Raw genomic sequence first — 21,603 nt, forward strand, 5'->3', positions numbered from 1 at the left:
TTTTTTTTTTAATCTGTATCTGGGATATGGTATTTTCCCAAGTCAGCCATAGAAATCTGAGAGCTCCCAGTTTACAGGCTCTATTCATCCTGTAAAGTGGACCCTGGTTCTTTTTGTTATCGTCCTATGCCCACTCATTCTTCCCCTGGTAATAGCTCTCTGAGGAATCACCCCTTTTCTCACACTTCAACCATGTGCCTCTGTGCAGCTGATTTTCCTCCCATCTCCAGAGTGAACACATGGCCCAGGCCTGGCCCATCAGTGAGTCAAGAATCCCCAGCCTGAGTGATTAGTTCATGGATATGTGGTCATCCAATCTGCACCAATGACACAGAACAGCGTGAACCTGGAAGGATACAGGTGTAAAGCTCTTGGGGACTATCTGGCCACCATCCAGAGCAGAGAATAAAACCAACATGGGAGAGAGTAGAAGCCAGAGATGGAAAATGATGAGATGTCCAATGACCTTCTATGCGACATCCTGTTATTAATACATGAGCTTTGCCATTGAATAAGTCCATACATTTGTTTATCACTTAAGCAACTCCAGTCACATGTATGGTCTCCTGTAGCAGAATTCCAATTCAGACACTCAGTTTTTCTTTTGAGAAGATGGATGTAGGGTAGATGAGTAGGGGAAGAATGTGCAAAAGTGGTTCAATAAATATAAGCATGAAGATAAGCACTGTGGCCCCAGAAGCAAGAATTTTTCAATAAACTGTTCACCTACACGACTCAGGAGGAAAATCACCTTATAAACCACGCTTGTCCAAATGTTAGAAAGTGACTGAGGAAAGGGCTCTAAATTGAAGTTGAACTTAATCAGAAGATATTATTCAGAGAGCAGGATGTTTACTGTACAGTGACGGCTCTTATCAACAATCCTCTACATTTTCTTTTAAAATGAACTAGATCTATGTAGTTCTTCACACTCTTTGTTTTGTGACTTATTTTTTAAATGACCACACATTTATTTTATACTCAGAAAGAAAAACAGTCTATTTGTAAACAGAGAATACAAGGGATAATAGTAGATAAATGTATAGATATCCTCCTGAGAAACGCTATTCATTACAACAAAACTTTTCTAGTCCTACCACCCCATGGGTATATTATTTCTAACCATCTTTAAATTAAACCTACTTTAAAAAATACATACCAGAAACAGTTCCTAATTACTATAGCTGCAGCTGAATCAACAATCCTGATTTTCTTTGAGAATCTAAGCTACTGCAGCTAGGATTATTGCAATAGGATTTTAAGACTATTCTGGGTACCTATTCACTGTGCTTGTGTGTACTTAATAAGATGGGAATTATAAATGAAGCATAAAGAAGAAAACGGTGTTTTGAAGATTTCTTGGCTGTGAGCAGGCTGTAGAAGGGAAAAACCATCTCCAGATTAAGCTTATTTTACGAGGTCTTCACAGGGATACACAAACCTGGACCAAATTAACAACACTGGCCTACGTAGAGACATCACCATTAAAGTCATTCACAAGGAGCTTATGCTGGGGAAAATAATACATTTGCTTTTCAAAATAATTTCCTTGATCCAACTAATTTTCCTCTAAATAGCCTAGGCCAATCTTCTGTCATCACACAACATCAAAAGAAGAAAGCACATTGATAAAAAGAACGTGGAACCTGTTTTCGTATGTTTGAATACAATGGAAAAAACTGAATGGACGTAGGAGATCTCTTCTCTCCTGAGGGTAGGAAATGAAAAAGTAGACTGGAAAAGGATTCGTGCATTTAAATGTAGCTCCTTATGCCAGGAAATAGAAAAAGGGGTGGGAGGAAGTATTCAAATCTAGAATACAATATCGAGAAATATTTTTTTTGTTGTTGAATGAAGGTCCTTTTGTGTGAGACACCGCTAAAAATGAAGTTCTGGGCTGTGGCTAGTGGTGCGGGATGGTGTGTTTGGGGAGTATGGTGGTCATTTAATTGTGTGTTAACAAACAGCCTCCAAAGCTTTCTTTTGGGGGAACAATGAATGAATGAATGAATAAATGAATGTAAAAAACTCCTTAAATATAGCAATTAAAAAGAACCAACCAGCTCGGTATGGGGGTGTATGCCTGTAATCCCTGAACACTGGGAGACAAAGGCAGGAGGTTCGCAAATGCAAGCTGCATCTGGGCAATTTAGGGACATAGCAAGACTGTCTCAACATTCAGAAAATTTTTAAAGGGCTGGGGTGTAGGTCGATGTGAAGGCTCTGGGTTCAATTCCTATACAGTACCAACAACAACAACAAGAAAAAACCCAAGCAATACGAAATTCCTGTGCAGTCATTTTGCAAGATATAAGTGACATCATGAATGGGCTTCTCCAAAATTTTCACATGAAAGGGGCTAAAAGACAACATACTGCTAGGAAATGGGTGGTGATGGGGGATGATTTGGTGAGACTTGATGGGACACTTCATTGGTTTGGTAAGCATGGTTTTCATTTAGGTAATAAAAGTGCTTGATATGACACCTGTCTTTCCCTTTTCCCTGAGGAACTGGGATTGAACTCAGGGCCTTTGCACTGAGCTACATCCCCAGACCTTTTTATTTTTGTCTTACTATTTTTTGAGGCGTGAAATCACTAAACCGCCCTTGAACTTGAGCTTGTGATCCTCCTGCCTCAGCCTTCCAGAGGACAGGAGATTATAGTTGTGTACCCCACACCCACCTTTGTTTCAAAGATGCTTTTACCTACTGAGTGCTGTTTTCTGTCCCCTCTAGATTTGTTTGTGATGATAAAGATTATGAGCAAGCTGAACTACCTCTCCTGATTGCCCACCCCTGATTGCCCATGAATATTCATGGCTTTCTGCATGAATATTCTCACTTCCCAGATGAACTGAGAGTTGTCATAACTTTCCTAGCTCCAACAGGTACAGAGAGGTGCAGCCTCCAATAGAATAGAAGAAATACTGTTTTCTCATGGTCAACTTGAACATTTCTGAATGAGTTGCCCAGTTACCCAGTTTCTCACTCAGTAGACAGAGAACATGGTGGATGTGCCTCCCCCAATCCGCACATGCATAGACCCTGCATGCTGTTCCATGTACAAACTGTAACCTACTCTTAACAAATCAAATATCCCAAGCAACCCCATGTTTAAGAACAAGGAGGGAGGGGCTGGAGATTTAGGTCAGCGGCACAGTGCCTGCCTGGCAAGTGTAAGGTCGTGAGTTCAATTCCCGGTACCGGAAAACAAACAAAAAAAAGAACAAGGAGGGATGGGAGTGGGTGGTGCTGGAAGACTGACTCAGTGCTCCACAGACTTCCCAGTTCTGTTCTTAGTAACTGGAAAGAGAAATGGGAAGATACTGGGATACGGAAGTTTCACAGCCCCCTGGGTACTTCCTTTTGCTCTTTTCTTCAGGTATCCGGGCTCTCAGTATTCTTACCCTCCTCCACCTCACCCAGGACTAGCGCTTATAAGCAAAAAAGAACTCATACGCAACTATCTTTAAAACAATGAAGTGCATGTAATCTCACAAACATATACCTCAGAAAATCTGTAAGATTAGATATTAAAAGAGTAGAACTCAAAAAACAGGACTTGATTCCAATTTGAACTGCCTTGGTTTTTAAGATTTGTCACTGTTGGTTTGTCATAGAAATACTTATGACTCTGAGAATGACAGATTACATTAAAACTCTAAATTCATCCCAAATAGAACCATAAAGTTACCCACTGAAGGAAATACACACATACTTGAACACAGTTAGACTTATCACAGAGATAAGGTCAATTTATACTCAGAGTTTGTTTTGGAAGTTAAATAACTTTCTCAATAGACCACTTTTCAACTAAAATCTAAACTAAAACACAACATTTTTGACCCAGAAACCCACAACACTTCCAACCACAGAAATATAAACATCTACGGTCAATCTAATGTCATTTTGAGAGGAAATAAAGAAGACATGTGACATTTATTAATAAACACATTGCCCTTTAAAGTGCTCTACACTGATAGAGAAAACTATGAAAATATATTCTTACTTGATGTTTGTTGGGATGGAATATTTTTTAAGATGTTTATTCAGCACTGTATGCAGTTGGTCCTTTGCATGTTGTACAACCCACCTTGGATGGAAAACATTTAGAAAATTAAAAATTTCATCTATACTAAACATTACTGACTTCCTTTGTGATTATTTGCTTAAAAATATAGCACAATAACAATTTACATGATGTTTACATTGTGCTGGGCATTGTAAATAATCCAGAGGATTTAAGGGAATGTGAGCATGTGCATAGCTTATAAATAATACACTGTCTTTTTAGGTAAGGGGCTAATCCACAGGGGGTCCTGAAACCAGCCCCCAACAGATGCCAAGGGATGGTGGTACAGCCCATGAGTAAGGAGCTTCGAAAGGTGCATATGCGTCTCTGCAATAGTAGTTACCTTGGGGATAAAAGCCAGATGAGCCCATAGTGGCCCTACCTGGAAGTCCCAGGTGAAGTGACAACATCTCTCTGTTTTGGTTTCACATGATTTCAGCACTTGGCTACACTACACTGATCTGGTCCCATCTCTGACCCTTCTACCTCCAACCAGAGCAGATGGAGCCTGCCCCGCTGTGCCCGCCTCTCTGCACAGGATAAGCTCCCTCAACCTGGCACATCCCCTCCTAACTTCTCTGTGTCTCCTCAACCTGCAAACTTCCGCTTGCATCTGACTTTTGCTGAAGCACTTTCTGTGCTTCCCCGTGGTGGAATTAAGTAGCTCAACCCTGGGTACCCTTCGCACACTGCATTCTCCTCCATTGTAAAACTTACAATAATGAACGTTAAAACATGGATTACGCCAGGAACAATGTCATTTTCCTCTACATCTGGCCCTGTGCCTGGCAAAGTTACTTCACATGTTAAATAAATGACTGACCGAGCTGATGTGTAAGGACCAGCAGAGAGAACTTAGTACAAATAAAGTCTAGTACAGTCAGAAAATACAGATACCTATTTCCAATGTAGTTTTCATTCACATGGATGCACACACACACACACACACACACACACACACACACACACACGCACATCCAAAACGGTCATACGAATTAGTTCATAATAAAAAAGGCACCTTCAAATCTTGAAAACACAGCTTTTCTGCTTTGAATAAAAAAGACTAAGTGCAAATGGGTGGTCCTACAACAATGGTGTTTGAAAATCCAGCTATGTATATGTGTTTTTAAAATCATTACAATGCAGTTTATTTTTTGTTTGTTTGTTGGTTTTTTTCCAGTACCAGGAATTGAACTCATGACCTCGCACTTGCCAGGCAGGCACTGTGCCACTGAGCTAAATCCCCAGCCCCTACAATACAGTTTATTATATATCACACCTGGAGGATGCTGCTACTTCTTATCTTAACTATAATACAGAGAAGTGCTGGGAAATGCTAGCAGGATTGTTTTGGTCTGTTTCATAGGAATATTGTAAACATCTCCCCAAAGACCATTAATGTGCAGAGCTGTCTAATAAAGACTATTCTTCTTCCAAGACAGGTAATTAGATAGGGTAAATGGTAGTATCTCTTGGTAACCAAATAACCCAATTTTCTTGAAAACTGCTCTCCCCTATACAAATGACCTGAGGCAGAGAGAATGGCCAGTTTTGAGCTACTACAACTCCTTCCACATGAGGGAAAGTATGTTTGCTGGCAGCACCAGTTCAAAGGGATTTACATAAATTTATGGAAAAAGCCACAAAAGGGAATTAAGATAAGCAGCTGTTTGGGGCCATAAATTCCTTAACCATCTTCAAGCTGACAATTTTGAGGAAAACCTAGGATACTGTGACTGCATATGGTATGATTTTATCTGTTAAAAACTCTTTAAAGGGTTTTTTAAGTTGCCAAACTATAATAAAGTTATCACGATAAAATGTCAGCCTGTACCTCCCAGCTCGGATCTAGGCATGACTAATGAGCCCCGAAGCCTCTCTGAAGAGGCCGGCAGGCATCATGTAAGCAGGCTTCCACCAGTGTCTTCCCCGTCCCACTCTGCCTCAGAGGACCATGGGCTTACTCCTCCTCTGCGTGCCTGGAGCGGGGGCGTGGTGTCAGATTTCACCAAGCACAGCACCTTCTCATGCTACCCTGGCATTCTGGTCTCTCTCACAAACCTTCCGCCCTTTATTTTACCCAGAATTCTGCCACTTTTCCCCATCCTATGCTTCCTCCTGCTCCAAACTATTCTTTAAAAATTTTTTCCAACCTGGAGAAAAACTGAAAGAACTGTGCAGTTGATACTTGTATACCCGCCGTATAGAAACACTATGAACAGCTTTTAAAATACATGTTCAGTATTAAAATAGGGGACCCGCACTCCCTTGACGGTTCTGCCTTAGACCACCTCAGCTCTTGGGGCTCATCACTTTGCCCAGGTGTTGCCAGAATCCTGCCCCAGCCTGGTGGGATCTTGTGTCTTCCACCCATACTCACAGTTGAGGGCACTGGCTGTGGAACTAGAACCAGATTTTGTGCATCACTGTTGTGGAAAGTCTCTCATAGCCCAGCCAACACCCAAGCACACCAGAGTACACCAATGTGATATAACAAACACTGTGTACTTCCTAAGTGTTTGAACCTGAGCAAAGGAATGAATTTTTCAAGATTTCCATTCATCAGCTATTGGATGAGGAGACAAACAGCCCTCACCTCACCGAGTTGTGCTCGTGATAAAGGTGCTTAGCAGTGGCTGGAATGCTGTCAGCATGGGTCAGGTATTTTTTCTTTGACAATGCCTGGTTTTTCCAAATAGTTGCCCCATAGGTACATGTTTAAAACTGTCCTCATCCTAGGATACTGCGTTATGGCCATCATGGAACAGAGGCCCCTGAGACCTGGAACCTCCAACCTCAGCCTCCATCTCTCTCTCTATGCGCCTCAGTTCCAAGCACACAGGTATTTACCATTCCAGACACACTGCACTCGCATTGTTGGACTTTATGCTTGGGATCAAGGCCCCAAATGTTTTCTACGCTCTCTATTCAGAGCTCAGCATCACTTTCTCTGGGCCCATACAGAACTCTCTAGCGCTCCTCTACAAAAGCACATACTCGCTGCAGGCTTGCAGGAATGGGTATTGTATGCTTGTCAGTCAGGCCTTGGTCACTGCTTCCCTGGGAGCTGGTTCTACCTTTTTTTTTGTGATCCAATCTTACCCCTGTTGAGCCCTTTGAGGTATTAGTGCTGAATCATGAATGAGCATCTGCTCCTTGAGGAACTGGTTTCAGCAACTCACAGGTCCAACCTGTAGTGCCAATCACCCACTTGACTTATGTCTTTCATGGAGTTTTCTAGACTTGACTCCTTGAATACATTCTGTTTAACAAAGGATCCTGACTTCAAATTTAATCTTAAAAAAATAAATAGAAGTCAGTATGGAGATTTCTCAAAGAACTAAAACTAGAAATTTCATTTGACCCAGCCTTTCTTCTTCTAGATAACTTTCCAAAAGAAATAAAGACATCATATTGCAGTGGGTATATTATGTGCATATGCATGTTCATAGCAGCAGAATTCATAACAGCTAAATCCTGGAAGCAGTCTATTAGTCCATCAACAGATGAATGGATAAAGAAAATGTGGTATCTATGTATAATGGAATATTATGCAGTTGTAAAGATGAGTAAATTTGAGACAGTTGTAGGAAAATGGATACATCTGGGAAATACGTTAAGTGAAAAAATCAGACACACCAGCTTAAATACCGTATAGTATCTCTCATTTGATAAGACAAAGTATAAATGAAGAGCAGAGTAAAGGAATGATAGAATAAAACAAGGAGATGGATCTTTTGCAAATCACAAAGGGTCCAAGAGGCCAAGGGGAAGGGAAAAGGAGGGAGAAAACAAAAGGTTTAAGATGAATCACGTACATATACTAAATACCCAAAATGAATGTAAATATTATATGTCATGAATATGAACTAAGAATAGTAACAATAATAATGAAAATGGAGAAAGGGGGATCTAGAGACAGGGAAGGAGGAGGTGGGGAGGCAAAGGGGACTAAAAAAGAATCAAGATGTGCTACGTACATGTGCCTATGCCCTAAGATGAGTATAAACTTCATGTTTTGCAAACATGCACAAATAAACTAAAATTTAAAAAGGAGAATGATCTTCAGCATGAGCCACACAGGGAGACAAATAAACATCATCAAATAAGTCAGAGAGAGATGACACATGCTTTTTGATTTTTTTTTTCCCTACAAGTAATAGAGACATAACAGGACGTTGTGACCTACTGCATGGGCATGCTTCCTGCTGCAGTTGTGTCTGTCACTGTCAGAAAGAAAGGTTAAGTGAGACTCTTCATTGCTCCCTCTTTGTGATATAAAACACAAAGTAAAATAGCAGGAACCCAGGGACCTAATCATGTGCCATGAGAAATGGAAGGACCAAACTTTAAATAATAATAACTCTAAATATTGTGCCATGGGAAATGGAAGAACCAAACTTTAAATAATAGTAACTTTAAATAACAGTAACTTTAAATAATATTGGCGCACTAGGAAGTTCTCCATCATTTCCTCTTAAAATACAGCCCTGTCTCTAAATATAAGGGGGAAACGCAAAAAAGGAAAACCTAAAAGCCACAGACTATGATCTCATATGCACCTGTATATTTATAAATGCTGCATGCATGTTTGTTATAATTCATTTATTGTGTATGTGTGATAATTCATACAGATTTTTCCCATCAGAAAAATTACACTAAGGTGTGAATCAGATTCTGGGATATACTGATGAATTTATTTATTTATTTATTTATTTTGTTTGTTTGTTTGTTTGTTTGTTTTTTCCAGTACCGGGAATCGAACTCACGACCTTGCGCTTGCCAGGCAGGCACTGTGCCGCTGAGCTAAATCCCCAGCCCCTTATACTGATGAATTTAATTGCTAATTCCCCAAATCTTTTAAACACTTTCTAATTTCTGACATTTCACTTGCTACAAATTATCAAAGTGTTTGGAAGAGATTTTACATTATGGAGAAAATGAACAATCTAAAAAAAAACACATAATAATAAAGTTAATAAAAATAAATTGACTTCCTTTCTATATGAGTTATATTGACCAACTGGGGAGAAATTCATATTTTTGCTCATTACCTTCTCAGGAAATATTATGTTTCTGACATTCTCATATATTTTGGTTTTTTGGTTCAGTGCTTTGTAGCATAAATCTATTTTCATGTTCAAAACTTAAGCTATAAAGAAAAAAGTCAAATATGAAGCTAATTGTAACAGCCACTATCTCTTAGGGATTGAATTATGCCCATCTTCCCAAATTCATATATAAGGATCCTAACCCCTAGCACCTCAGAATAACAGAATATTCTGGAATAGAGTAGAATAACAGAATATTAGAATGGACACAGACATATCACAGGGAGAATGCCACTGGATATGAAGGTGGGAATCTGCATGCCAAGCTGAGAGGCCCAGACCTGGGTCAGTTCTCAGGAGAAACCAGCATGTGCTGTCTGGCATGCTGCTGCAATGCCTGAATCCCTGAGAGACTGAGGCAGGATGATTCCAAGCTCAGGTGCTTTCCTAGGCAACCCACAGAGACTCTGTCTCAAGATAATTTTTTAAAAAAGTCTAGGGATATAGCTCCATAGGAAGGCCCTGGGTTCAAACCCCAGTACTCCAATCAGTCAATCAATCAATCAATCGGTTGGAGAAAACCAGCTCTGTGGATACCCAGATCTCAGACCTTTGCCTGCAGCACTTGAGACAGAAACTTTCTATTGTTTAAGCCACCCAGGGTGTGTTACTTTATCAGAGCAAGGCTCATTAGTGAATATGCCATGTATTTTACTTTTACTTTTAAATTAAAAGTTTGAAGCCTTGTTTGTTTCAAAGGGGGAATGGGTGCTAACGCAAAGGAAAAAAGGAGGCTGACCATTTTTCAACTTTCAGATACAATACCTGGGCCAAGAGCACTCAACCATCTTTCAATGATGGGGGAACATCTGAATGGAAGTAAACTTCAAGGTTTCATCTAGAAGATAAAGATCACTGGCTCAAAGAAGGTCAGACTTTCCAAGAAAGAGAAACTGGTGCTGTCACAACGCCCAGACTCTGACACCAGCAGAGAAGAGAGAGCAGGTCAGAGCATGTGTCCTGGTCAAAGGTCCAAAGGAGCTACTGTCCCCTTGCTTTCCTGTCAAGGTGCAGAGGAAAGGAGGGGTGGAGACTGGATCATTCTTGTGTATACTAAGGACATTAAGGGAATATGGAGAGAGATGCAAAGTCCTCAGCCAACAAAGTCATTCTCTAAAAGCCAATGACAGATTGGTGAGATGGTGGAAGTGGGCGGAGACTTCCTAAAGAGCTTCCCCGCCTTTCCCCCATTACAGGGTGTGGAAGATTTGGCAAATTCCTCCCATCCTCTTGTGATCATCTCTCTGCTTTCTTTTTCTTGCTCCTCAATCTATAAAATAAGCAGCTGGAGAAAGGAAGTCTGATCATCCTGGAGACATGGGTGAGGATTCCACATCTCTCCTCCACCTCAGGTCTGCCTAGCAAACACACACCTGGTCACTGGCCTAGAATCATGAGATAAAAGCAGAATACTCACTTGTTGAACTGAACCATGGCAAATATTTTTGAGACCTAAGTTGAAATCTCAAAAATGACATCTTCAGTAGTTGGCAATCATCAAACAGGAAGATTTCCAGAAGCAAATCAACAGAGAGACGAGCTGAAAATATTACAGGTCGAGAGCAGCGGAGAAGGAGGAATTACTGATCACACTGGACTAGTGAGGACTGCTGTGAAGAACATGAATAATTAACTCTAAGTGAAGTAACTGATCTTCAGCAGTCGTCCTAAAAGTTTAGGGTTTAACTGCAATGTACGCTTTTTATAAATTCAATGAGTAATGAAACTGTTTACCTGGTCATATTAGTTACTCTGTACTAGATTATCTGAATAAATTTTCAATTATCCCAATGGGGTTAATACTTCAAAGACTTTGCATAGTTTGGACAAACAGAAGATGAAGAAAAATAAAAGAAAAAAGGGCATAGGTGGAAACTATAATTCAATACACAGATGTGAGTCTAAGATGACAAAAAGACCTGCAAAAATAATTCTTGGTTTTATGGTGATCTATTTATCTCTGTGGAAAAAAAAGCAAAGATAAAAATAAAAGCCTCAACCACAAATAATAAAGACCTTAATCAAACCTAGTTTATAGGTAAGTGTTCCAAAACATGAGAAAAAGACAGATTTCTTATATAATCATAGCCTTGTTCACCCATAAAAATTATGTTCACAGACATGTTAAAGCCAATTAGATACTGAAGTAAAAAATGTGCATTTTGCTGTATTACCTCCTAAAGGACACAGGTCCCCTAAAAAGCAAAAAAACCAGTAATATAGTAGATAGGCCTATACCTTTCAAAGAACAAGGGACTTCATTTTAGAAAGATAAATATTTTTATGCTGATGTATTTAAGAAAATTTCTTAAGAGGACCCAAAACAGATTCTGCCATTCACAAAACCTAAGAAAATACCTAATAAGATAGAAAGACATTTACAGGAAATCACAGTGGTAATAAATCTACCGCTTTATTATTTATGGTTGTGTTTGTGACGAATACAGCATAACAAGGCAACAAGCCAGTATTTAAGGGCTGAAAGATTTATCCAACCTTAAACATATCAGTCTACGCAGGCCTGGAGTCTGTAATCATTATCGCAGTTTAATCTGTCTTTGCAAAACAAAACTAAAAAATAGACTGTGTGTCTCTATGATTAATCATTCATATTTAAAGCCACTCTGAACTAATATAAAAGGTCCAGAGAAGCAGCCTCAAGAACATGGTACTAGGAGACGATGGAATTTGTTTAGAATACCATGTTCCGAAAGTGTCATGCAACCTTCTGTTAAATATTTGGTTCATTCCATTTTGTCATCCTGATTTGTATTCTGGAAGCCCTTAGAAGCTACAGGATTATTTTGTTACAACCACAACATATCCTGGTGAGCAGAATCCCAGATCAGTTGCCGAGTTCTTCCCTGCTAACCGCAGAGAATGATGGTACTTGAAAATTCTAAAAGGAGATGTGGAGTTTGAAGGTTTAAGTTTTTTCACAAAGGACACTGGTGGCTACAACTCAGCAACCTAGGAATATAAATCAGTGCAGCCTGTGCGTGAGTCCTAGCTATATACAGAGGAGCATATAGCGGAGCTAATTGTACTGTGAATGAAGCGGGTATGTGCTTGTGGGATAATCGTAATAAAACAAACCTGGCAAGTCATCTCTGGCATTTTGTGTTCATCCCAGGAAGACTGCCAGGTACATAAATGTAGCCAGAGAGAACACATGTCTTTAAGAAAAGGAAGAAAAAAATTTAGAAAAACGGAAAACAGGGAAAATGTAAGAAAGACAGAGGGGGCAGGAATGTGCTTCAGCGTGGAAGAAGATGAAGGAGAATGAAGTGAACTAAACAAGCAGTTATAGTTACTAACACTTCCTCCTCCAACCCCCACAGTTGCTTTAATTTTGATGACCAGTACTTATTTGCAGATGTACATAGTTTTCCTGACCTTGGCAGTATCAAAGAATTTATACAGTGCACAGTTCTTGCACAATCCCTTGAAAAGAACAGCACGAATGTTCTATCCTTAGTGCCAGCCAGGGCTTGTTGTTATGCCTATTCTACCTATTTTTCTTCCGGTAAATTAATTTACCCACTAGGGTCTGGTGCTAAAATAAACTACTACTTTATTCTAAATAACAGACCTTAGGATTTTTTTTTTTTTTTTTGATGAAGCTCAGAGGAAAGAGCTAAATTATAAGAAAACTTAATTAATTCATTATGCTATGTACCCAAGGCACTAACTGCAAAGGATTTTAAGAATTTTATCTTTTTGAGGTTTATTATGACAATAACATCCTCTTATTCACACATCTGTGCAGTCAAAGAATATAGTTATACCAGAACCAAAGACAGTGACAATGTCTACAATTACCTTAATAACAGCCCAAGATAAGTATACCTTTATGTATTAAATATCATTTAGCACATGAATAATTTGTACAATATTACTTACTTCTACTTACAATGCCTAGAAGTCCCACTTAACACTTTCTGGTCCTTAATTTATTAAAATATCTATTAACAAAGCATTGGCTCCAAAAGATTTCAAACTGTTTCTGAAGGAGACTGATAGAAAATCAGGTGTGGGACATATTACTTAACTTTGAACAGATTTATAATACAGCTGGTTGATGGCCTGCATCAGCCCCCGTCAAAGCTCCAAACACACCAGTACGGTGTTGCAGATGAGTCACACTGAAGTTCCTTTCTGATTACTTAAAAAACGGGAAATACACTTTCAGAATCCTCCCCGAAATTTATATACCTTTCAATTTTGAGAGAAGAAGGGAGAAATAGACACTCTTCCAATTGTCCTCTTCAACACTCACAAGAGCAGGGAAGTGCACTGAAACGGTGAACACGAACTGGAAATTTAAGCAATGTTTGATGGAGGAAGGGCATGACATTGTTTTCAAAACCAGACACCTAGCGAAAATTGATCCTGTTGAAGATATCCTCACTTCCCATAATGAAGGAATTTGGGCTTGGTTTCAGATTCCTACCTTATTTGTGATAAAACTGTGAGTATGGAATACTTACTTTACTTCTCACCTATAAAATGGAGCTACAAATAGGACATACAGTAAGCATTCAATAAAAGTTCAACGTTATTTCCTCTGCCATGGGCTATTTCTCATTCAGGTTTTAAATAATGTTGCAAATAGGCAATAATATTTATAAATAATAGCAATAATTCTTCACATAGTATTGACAAGGTATTAGATACAGTTCTAGGTAATATATGAGTTGTACCACCTAATCCTCACACAGAACTTTTGAGAGAGGCACTATTTTCCATATGATAGTGTTGCAGTGCATAAAGGCAAAGCTGTTCATCCAACAACCAGCTATACGTGGCAGATCAATCCAGAATTTAGCTTTAAAGTTCAGGTGTTCAACCACTAACCTACTTCTTGATGAAAAACACTTTAAGTTAATCTCACCACATCAGAATTTACATAAAAGAGAAATATGCATGTTGTAAGTTCAGATAATGCACAAATACTGCATGTAGTGCAGTTTATCTATAACATAAAGGAATGGGACTTAGACAGTCAGACAAATCACAGTTAACCTTCCCTCCAATTATTGCTTTAGGACAATGTAAGGAGAAACAAGTAATATCTTTGAAATGTTTGATAGATAAAGTTAGTGTATTAGCTTTTCATTGCTGAGACCAAATACCTGACATACATAACTTAAAAATGAACAGGTTTATTTTTATCCAGGGTTTCAGGGCATTCAGTCCATGGTTAGCTGGCTCCAAGGTAGAAACACGACAGAAGGGCATGACAGAGCAAAGATGCTTAGATTACTGCATCCAGGAAGCAGAGCAGGGGAGCAGTACAGAGAGGAAGATTCCAGGGTCCGCACATAATACCCAAAGTCATATCTCCATGACCCACCCAAACACGCTCAGAAATGCTTTACAAATCCCTTTCATCTTTCATAATCCAGCCAAGTTAATGCACCACTATTTATAGTCAGTTAGCTACTCTATCACTTCACAACAAGTTTATGTATAGAGAGAAGAACCAACCACAACTTCATTTCCCACACACAGCCAACAGGTCCTGCGAACAGAAGCCAACCATGGGTGCTGATCAGGACACACCCTACATCTCATATGCTAAAATGGAAGTGATTCCCCTGGGAATCACTGAAAATATTACAGGTCGAGACAATGACAATGTCTACAATTACCTTAATAACAGCCCAAGGGGAATAAGCTTCAAGGATAAATTCATTCCTTAATTGCCATCTTTAAACTACCATTGATTTCAAATATGTTGATAATATTAAGGACCAGGAAGCTAGTTAATTGGTTGGATAATGGTGGATTGATTAACAAGATGGAACAGTCATCTATGACTGGAAAAATTCTTTGTGGCAGCTGTAATCTTCCTTTAGAGCCTAAAGCAGGTATTTATCTATAAGCCATTTTTCCTTAAGACTAATGAACATTCTTACAGAATGAGTTTAGTTAGAATATCATAGATAGATAAAGGCTAAAAATACAATGCTGCAACTCTTTTTTTAAAAAGTAGGTAAACTCATTTCATTCTTTTAATTTGTAGGTTTTCTTCATATGCAATATATGCCAATATGCTTCAACACATTCCAAAAAATAATTATGCTATTATTTTAATCAAATAGCTATAGATCTAGTTATTATGACTAATGGGATATTTACTAGAGAGTGTGATAGAATATCCTCTTAAGATCTTTCAGTTTATACACATTTATAAGCATTGTTCTTATGTTCCTCAGACTTGGCACACAGGAAATTTGTGGCGTTGTCATTAGGAAACAGATATTAATACTACAAATAGCTCTGTTAAAATACTGAAATGAAAAAAAAGATCAATGTCAATGTTTGCTAGGACACGAAATATTATATGCTGCTTGTGAGAAAGCAAATTGGTGCAACCACTTTAGAAAACCATTTCACAGTGCTCATTTTAAGCTAAACAAATGCATCCTACATAATCCAGGAAGGATTCCATTCCAGTCACTGACTAAAAGTGCCTGTGTACCAAAAGTACATGCAAGCATTTACAGAGCAGCATAATCCCCAGTAATCCCAACTAGAAACAATCCAAAGCCTTTCAACAGGAAGCACATAAATCAGCTGTGGCACATCCATACAAGGGCATGTACAGAGAAGGAAATAAACTTTTTACTAAAATGTACATAATAAATAACAATCATAAGGGTAAGCGCAAGATTTCAGACATGAAATCATACAATTTATATAAAACTTGAAAAACAGATCAAACTGGTATCAGAAGGAAGCATAGTGGTTACCTTTAGTGAGGAACCTTGCAATACAAATTGAGAAGGATCAAAAAAGAGATATTTAGAGTATGGGCAATGCTTACTTACTGACTTGGGTGATGGCTCCACAGGTGTGTTGATGGTGTAAATTCATCAGGTGACACACATAACTGCACACTTCTCAGCCTATAGTCTCATTGTATAAAAATCTTTATGAGGCTACTTGAGTAGCCAAGGCAGGACCAGTAGAGCTGGTTTAAGCAACAGAAAGCAATGTTCTCAGGTTCTGGAAGCTTGATGTCCAAGATGAAGGTGTCAGCAAGACTGCTGCTCATGAGGCCCACCCTTGGTGACTGTGGACCGTTGTCTTCTTGCTGTATTCTCACCTGGCTCATTGTGTGCATAACATCCCTGCATCCTCTCACCTTCTTATAAGGATGGTGGTCCTATGGAATCAGGACTTCTCACTTTTCATCTCAATTGTCCTTACTTACTCTTCTAAAGACCCTACCTCCAAATACATGTTGCAATTCTACACGTGAGTTCTCAGGGGAAACAGCTAAAAACAAACCCTGATATTCTTTTATTTTTTAAAGTGATTCTTAGTATTTGCCCTTGATGTACAATTTCACAAATCAGACCCATAAAACTAGTACATTTCAGTATTAGGAAGACTACCTAAAGTATCTAGTATTTCCCGAATAGTTTGAAGGCTTTAATATATAATATACTGTTTATGAGAGAATTTTAAGGTTTTAAAAATTATATAGAAATAATTTTTAATTCAAAGAAAATAGAACCTGGTAGTTTTAAAGAAAGGTGAGTATATTGACCAAACTCTTACTATATGTGTACCCTGGCTACAGACAGGTTAGTAAATATACATCAAAACAAGTCACTCAATGAAATATCTATGACGCTGAAAACAAAATGTTTAAAAGGTATTCTTTTAAATTATTTAATAGCCCAACATGCTTATCGTTATCAGCCATGAATTTTTGCAAACATCCTCAGGAATCCATTTCTTTTAAATATCTAGCCATGCTGTGGTAGCTTTTGCTTATTTTCAAACAGCAGCAAATATGAATGCTGTTGAATTAACTAGAAATTAAGTTACCAAAGGAAAAATATAATTTTTCACCACAGATTCTTATTAAAAATGCTGATCTCCCTTCTGCAATGATGCAAGCTGGAACTTCAAGGTTTTTGATGAACTATTTGTGTCATTTTATCGTAAAACCCATGCCAGAGTGAGCCCGTCCTTTTATTGAGATTCTAGGAAATGGGTCTCTGCTTTTAATTTGGGGGATTTCTTTTTGCTGTCTTACACTCTCTCATAAGTCTTAATAATACCTGGCTACATTTGAATAGCTTAACAGCTCTCTTTGTCATTTATAATGGTGTCTCAAGCAAACATGTGTTAGTAAGAACACAAGACCACGAGGAAGTTCTGAGATAAAGCAAATTCCAGTAAATTTCTATGCAGTCTCTAATCCCTCCTCACCTTGTTTGTTGGGTTCTCAAAATCCCGTGAAAGATAAATACATAGCCAAAAGGACAGCTGGAAAATGGAGTTCAGGGATCACCTTTCAAAGACATTTTAACCAACTCGGTTGAGCAATAATAGACTCTACGCTATCAATTTCTACCCATAACACCTTGCTCGCTTGAAACATAACAGTTTTTGCTTCCACCCAATCGATACAAGCTGCTTGGAATGATCTGTTGTTTTATCGCAGCTGCTGTTTGTACTGAGGCTGTTCGTCCTTTCTTTTTCTGCCCCAGATCCTCCAGTATCCAGTCCTGATATGATGACTCAAAATTGTGGAGGAGTGTCTCATGTTCACTCTCCTCCTCTCCGAGGCAGAGTAGATACAGATGCTGGAAATAGAAATGGCCTTGGGTATCTTCCTTTCCACTGACTCACCTAACCTAAGTGACTATGTCCCAAGGTCTCCATCCATCCTCAGCACCGTGACGTCTGCTCTTCCTGTGACATCAGACCAACGCACATGCCACGGGCTCCTCTTTTCCTCTCCCAAGCTCTTGACGTCATTAGAACACTGCTCAGATAGTGGACTTCACTTAGTGTTCATCTTTTTTTCATTCTAGATGTTTCTTAGCAAACAAATTCTGGTCCTTCTAAACCAATTCTCTTTTACTAACTTCCTACTCCCCAAACAATTCCCAACTAGGATAGCCAAGAGGCAAAACCTTCCCAGTTGCCTAAAAGTTGCTCAGATGTACCACTGGTGTACTTAAAGGGTACGAAGGGGGAATTGATGGCTGGGCAGAGATCATCTGCTGTCAAGAGGAGGAAGTAGCCTCCAGCTAACTTGGACACCCCCATTGACACCACATGTGGATATGGTTCAAGCCAACCGTGGCTAACGGTAGAAAGAGACAGGAGAGAAGCCCTTAGACAGTGCCACAAGGAGTTGAGAGATTCCATCAAGGTGGATAGAAATAGGACTCAAAAGTCAGCAAGACAGGGAAAACCTTCCTGCCAAACAAACAGGAGTCAAGGGTGGAATGTCGGGTTGCTATGAAGGACCTCAGAGGCAATGGGGAAAACGACATCCAAAACAAAATAAGGCAGTTCTTCCATTTGAAAACCACTGTTCTGCGCCAGGAGATGTCATCAATAGGAGATTAGCTACAATAGTACCACCCAGAAACGGGTCAGGAATACACCACATAACCAAAATGAAGACTGTCTCCAAAGACAGTAATCATTTAAATTACATCTCAAAGCATCACATGGTTTTTTTAAACTTTGAAACCTTCAGCCATTTCAAACAAGCACAATTTTCTCTTTCTCAGCCCAAGCTCAAAGAGGAAAGGACAAGAAGAAAACTCAAGCTAGAAGAACATCAGTCTCCGAACCACATCACTGGGGAGATGGACAGCCTCTCCGCTCCCCTGAAACCCTCCCAAACCAAAACCTGTAATCACTCCTGCTGCAGATCTCTCTCTTATGAAAAAATCCTCCATTAGGCGGTCTACACTTGTCCTTCCTCAAGTTGCCAGGAAAGAGCGCAATTATTACTCACAGGCTCAGTCAAAATATAAATATTTTCATTATGACATTGAACAGCACAATTTCCACTCAATTTAAAGTAAAAACATACTATATAAATCTTAAAGATTTCATTTCAATACACTTCTCCAAGCCAGGAACTGAAGAGCTTCCTTACCTGACGAACGAAACTGTTTGAGGTAGTGTCAGACGAAGTACTTCCATCGGACCCTTTAAATCTGCTTTTCCTTCGGGCTCCTTTCCCATGTGTCTACAGGAAAAAGAAAAAGAAAACAGTACAGGTGGGATTACTAGTACACCCTTTCGCAGGAATCTAGGCTTAGTTCTTGAAAATGGCAAAGGCCAAAGCAAGTAATAAACTGCCATCATAGGGTGTCTTTGGAAAATGAATGTCAGTAGAATCACAAATATTTTAAATCAGTAAATATATGGGGAAAAGAAGTTTCTGCTTTAAGCTTTTAACAACTGCTGAATTGAACCAACTTACACTATCTGCAAATATATTAGCAGCCAAGGAACAAAAACTACTATAAAGCAATTAAAAATAAGCACTTAAACACTGAAGAATAAGATGTTAAGGATAAGATGATCTGTTTCAATAATAGGAGTCAGGCAAGCATGAACATCTACAAACGAACTTACTTTTTCCATTGTATCTGAAATTTACAGTCAAGAGTTCTGAGAATAAACTATGCATCAATATATGTGTCATTTTATGCACAGATAAACTTATTGAGAATAACAAACTTTAATATTAAAATGAAAACTAGTTCCAAAATTGAGCTTTAAAATGTACATAGGTTGGAGAGCTTGAGAAAAATTCCTTTTCAAGCAACTTTTTTCTTACCTTTAAAATGAGCTTACGTATTAAGAGACTTAATACCCAATAGGGTAAAGTGTTATATGAAATAATCTATTTATAGCATTTAGAACGACATCTAGCACATGATGTGTTCAAATTAATATATAAAAAGTGAAATCCACATGAGGATTAGGAAATGAGGGGATAAACTGGGATAAAACATATAATAAGAATTATTAGGCTCATACAGATTTCATTATAAGTCAAAGCCATCACACGATTACCAGACTTTACAATATTTTATTATTTTAAAGTGGGGCATGACAGCACAAACTTCTAATTCCAGCGTGGTAGGAGACTGGGGCAGGAGAATCATAAATTCAAGCCCAGCTTCACCAACTGAGCCACTTTGCAAGATCCTGTCTCAAAAAATTTTTAGCTGAGGTTATAGCTCAATGTGAAGGCCCTGGGCTTGACTCTCAGTTCTGAAAAACAAATTACTCTTTTGACTCATCATATTCAGGTTTTTTAAATGCTACCTGTCACTTGTACCAACTTCCCTCAAGGAATATAAACAGCATGCACTACACACATGTACTAACAGTAAAACTAAAACTTAAAAAATAATAGGACTTGAAAAATGCAAATATAAGTGGAACAATGGGGAACCGTATTTAAGTTTAATATAGAACAATAAAGAATATAAAGGCAAGCAGATAATTTTTTAGCAAACAATCCTACTTAGTTATTTTTATATACTCACAATGTTTTCATTAAAATAAAAACATCTTACAAATCATAATGTATGTAGCACTGAGGCAAGCTGAAATCTGTTACAAACATTTGTATTACAAGTAATGTAGATGAATTTGCAATCAGTGAGAGTGGTGTAATATTAAAGCAAAAATTTTTTCTTAAATATGTTTGTTCTCTTCCAAGCATCTCAGGGATTTATTTAATAGAAATGTGTTTCCATGGCATTTAATTAACTCTGAACTTCATAAAAGGAAAGACAGGCTAGGCTGGCCTTTCATAATGTAATATACACGCTTCTCACTTCACAGCTTATTCTTCTTGGTCACATAAACATTATTCAGTAAACTGTTGAAAAATAACATTCTTTTAACAACGCTCTTCCTTTTCCAATTATTATACAAAAGTTCGTACGGAAGTATCTTTCAAAGCCTGAACAGAGTAAAATAAAGTATGAAAACCTTAAAATTAAAAAGTTTATGTTATTTCATATGGAAAAATACATATTTCCTTAAAAGCATTTTTAAGGTTTTTAGTTTGTTTGGGTTTTTTTAGGGGGAGGTTTGGAAGCACGGTCTCACTTGTAATCCAGGCTGCCCTCAACCCATGATTCTGCAGCCTCTCCAGCACTGGGTGATAAGCAGGCACCACCGTGGTTGGCCCTACCTTATTTTGTTAGGGGAGGCTGGGAGAAATCTATGTTAAATACACCGTTGAATACAGTACCATTTGTCTTCCTGGGGAACACAAATTCTAGAGAACAAAAGTAAAATGTAACCTGATTAACATTGCCCCTTCTGGTGCCATTTTGAAATGCGCGGAAGAGTGTGTTTTTACAATTCTATTGTTGTGTATTTCAGCTTTTTAATGACAAATGTTTTCCAATCCTGCTGTGTGGATATTTTACACTTTTTCATGGTTGCTCGGTGAGAGCCACATGGTGTAGACAGCACGGAGTCCCAGAAGAGGCCATTGCTCTTGCAAGAAATCGGACACATAAAAAATTCACTTTAATTTTCCCAGCCCACTGGGAATACTGTCTACAAGTATTATTTCAGGTGCACTTGGCTGCCCATACAAGGTCTTTCTGAGGAAC

At 38.6% G+C, this 21,603-nt stretch overlaps 1 protein-coding gene across 3 annotated transcripts in view; it reads right to left on the minus strand.

The window, feature by feature from the left end:
• Positions 1 to 19,202, minus strand: part of Cacnb2 (calcium channel, voltage-dependent, beta 2 subunit) — a gene marked incomplete at its 5' end in the record, with an annotated part of 323,451 nt that extends 304,249 nt beyond the window's left edge. For all 3 annotated transcript variants that reach the window (XM_013515437.1, XM_013515438.1, XM_013515436.1), the window contains 1 exon segment: positions 19,110 to 19,202. In XM_013515437.1, the coding sequence (XP_013370891.1) occupies positions 19,110 to 19,202 (93 nt within the window).
• Positions 19,203 to 21,603: the final 2,401 nt, after the last annotated feature.

This window comes from Chinchilla lanigera, unplaced genomic scaffold, assembly GCF_000276665.1.
Source record: "Chinchilla lanigera isolate Chin_1 unplaced genomic scaffold, ChiLan1.0 scaffold00028, whole genome shotgun sequence".
Classification (NCBI taxonomy): domain Eukaryota; kingdom Metazoa; phylum Chordata; class Mammalia; order Rodentia; family Chinchillidae; genus Chinchilla; species Chinchilla lanigera.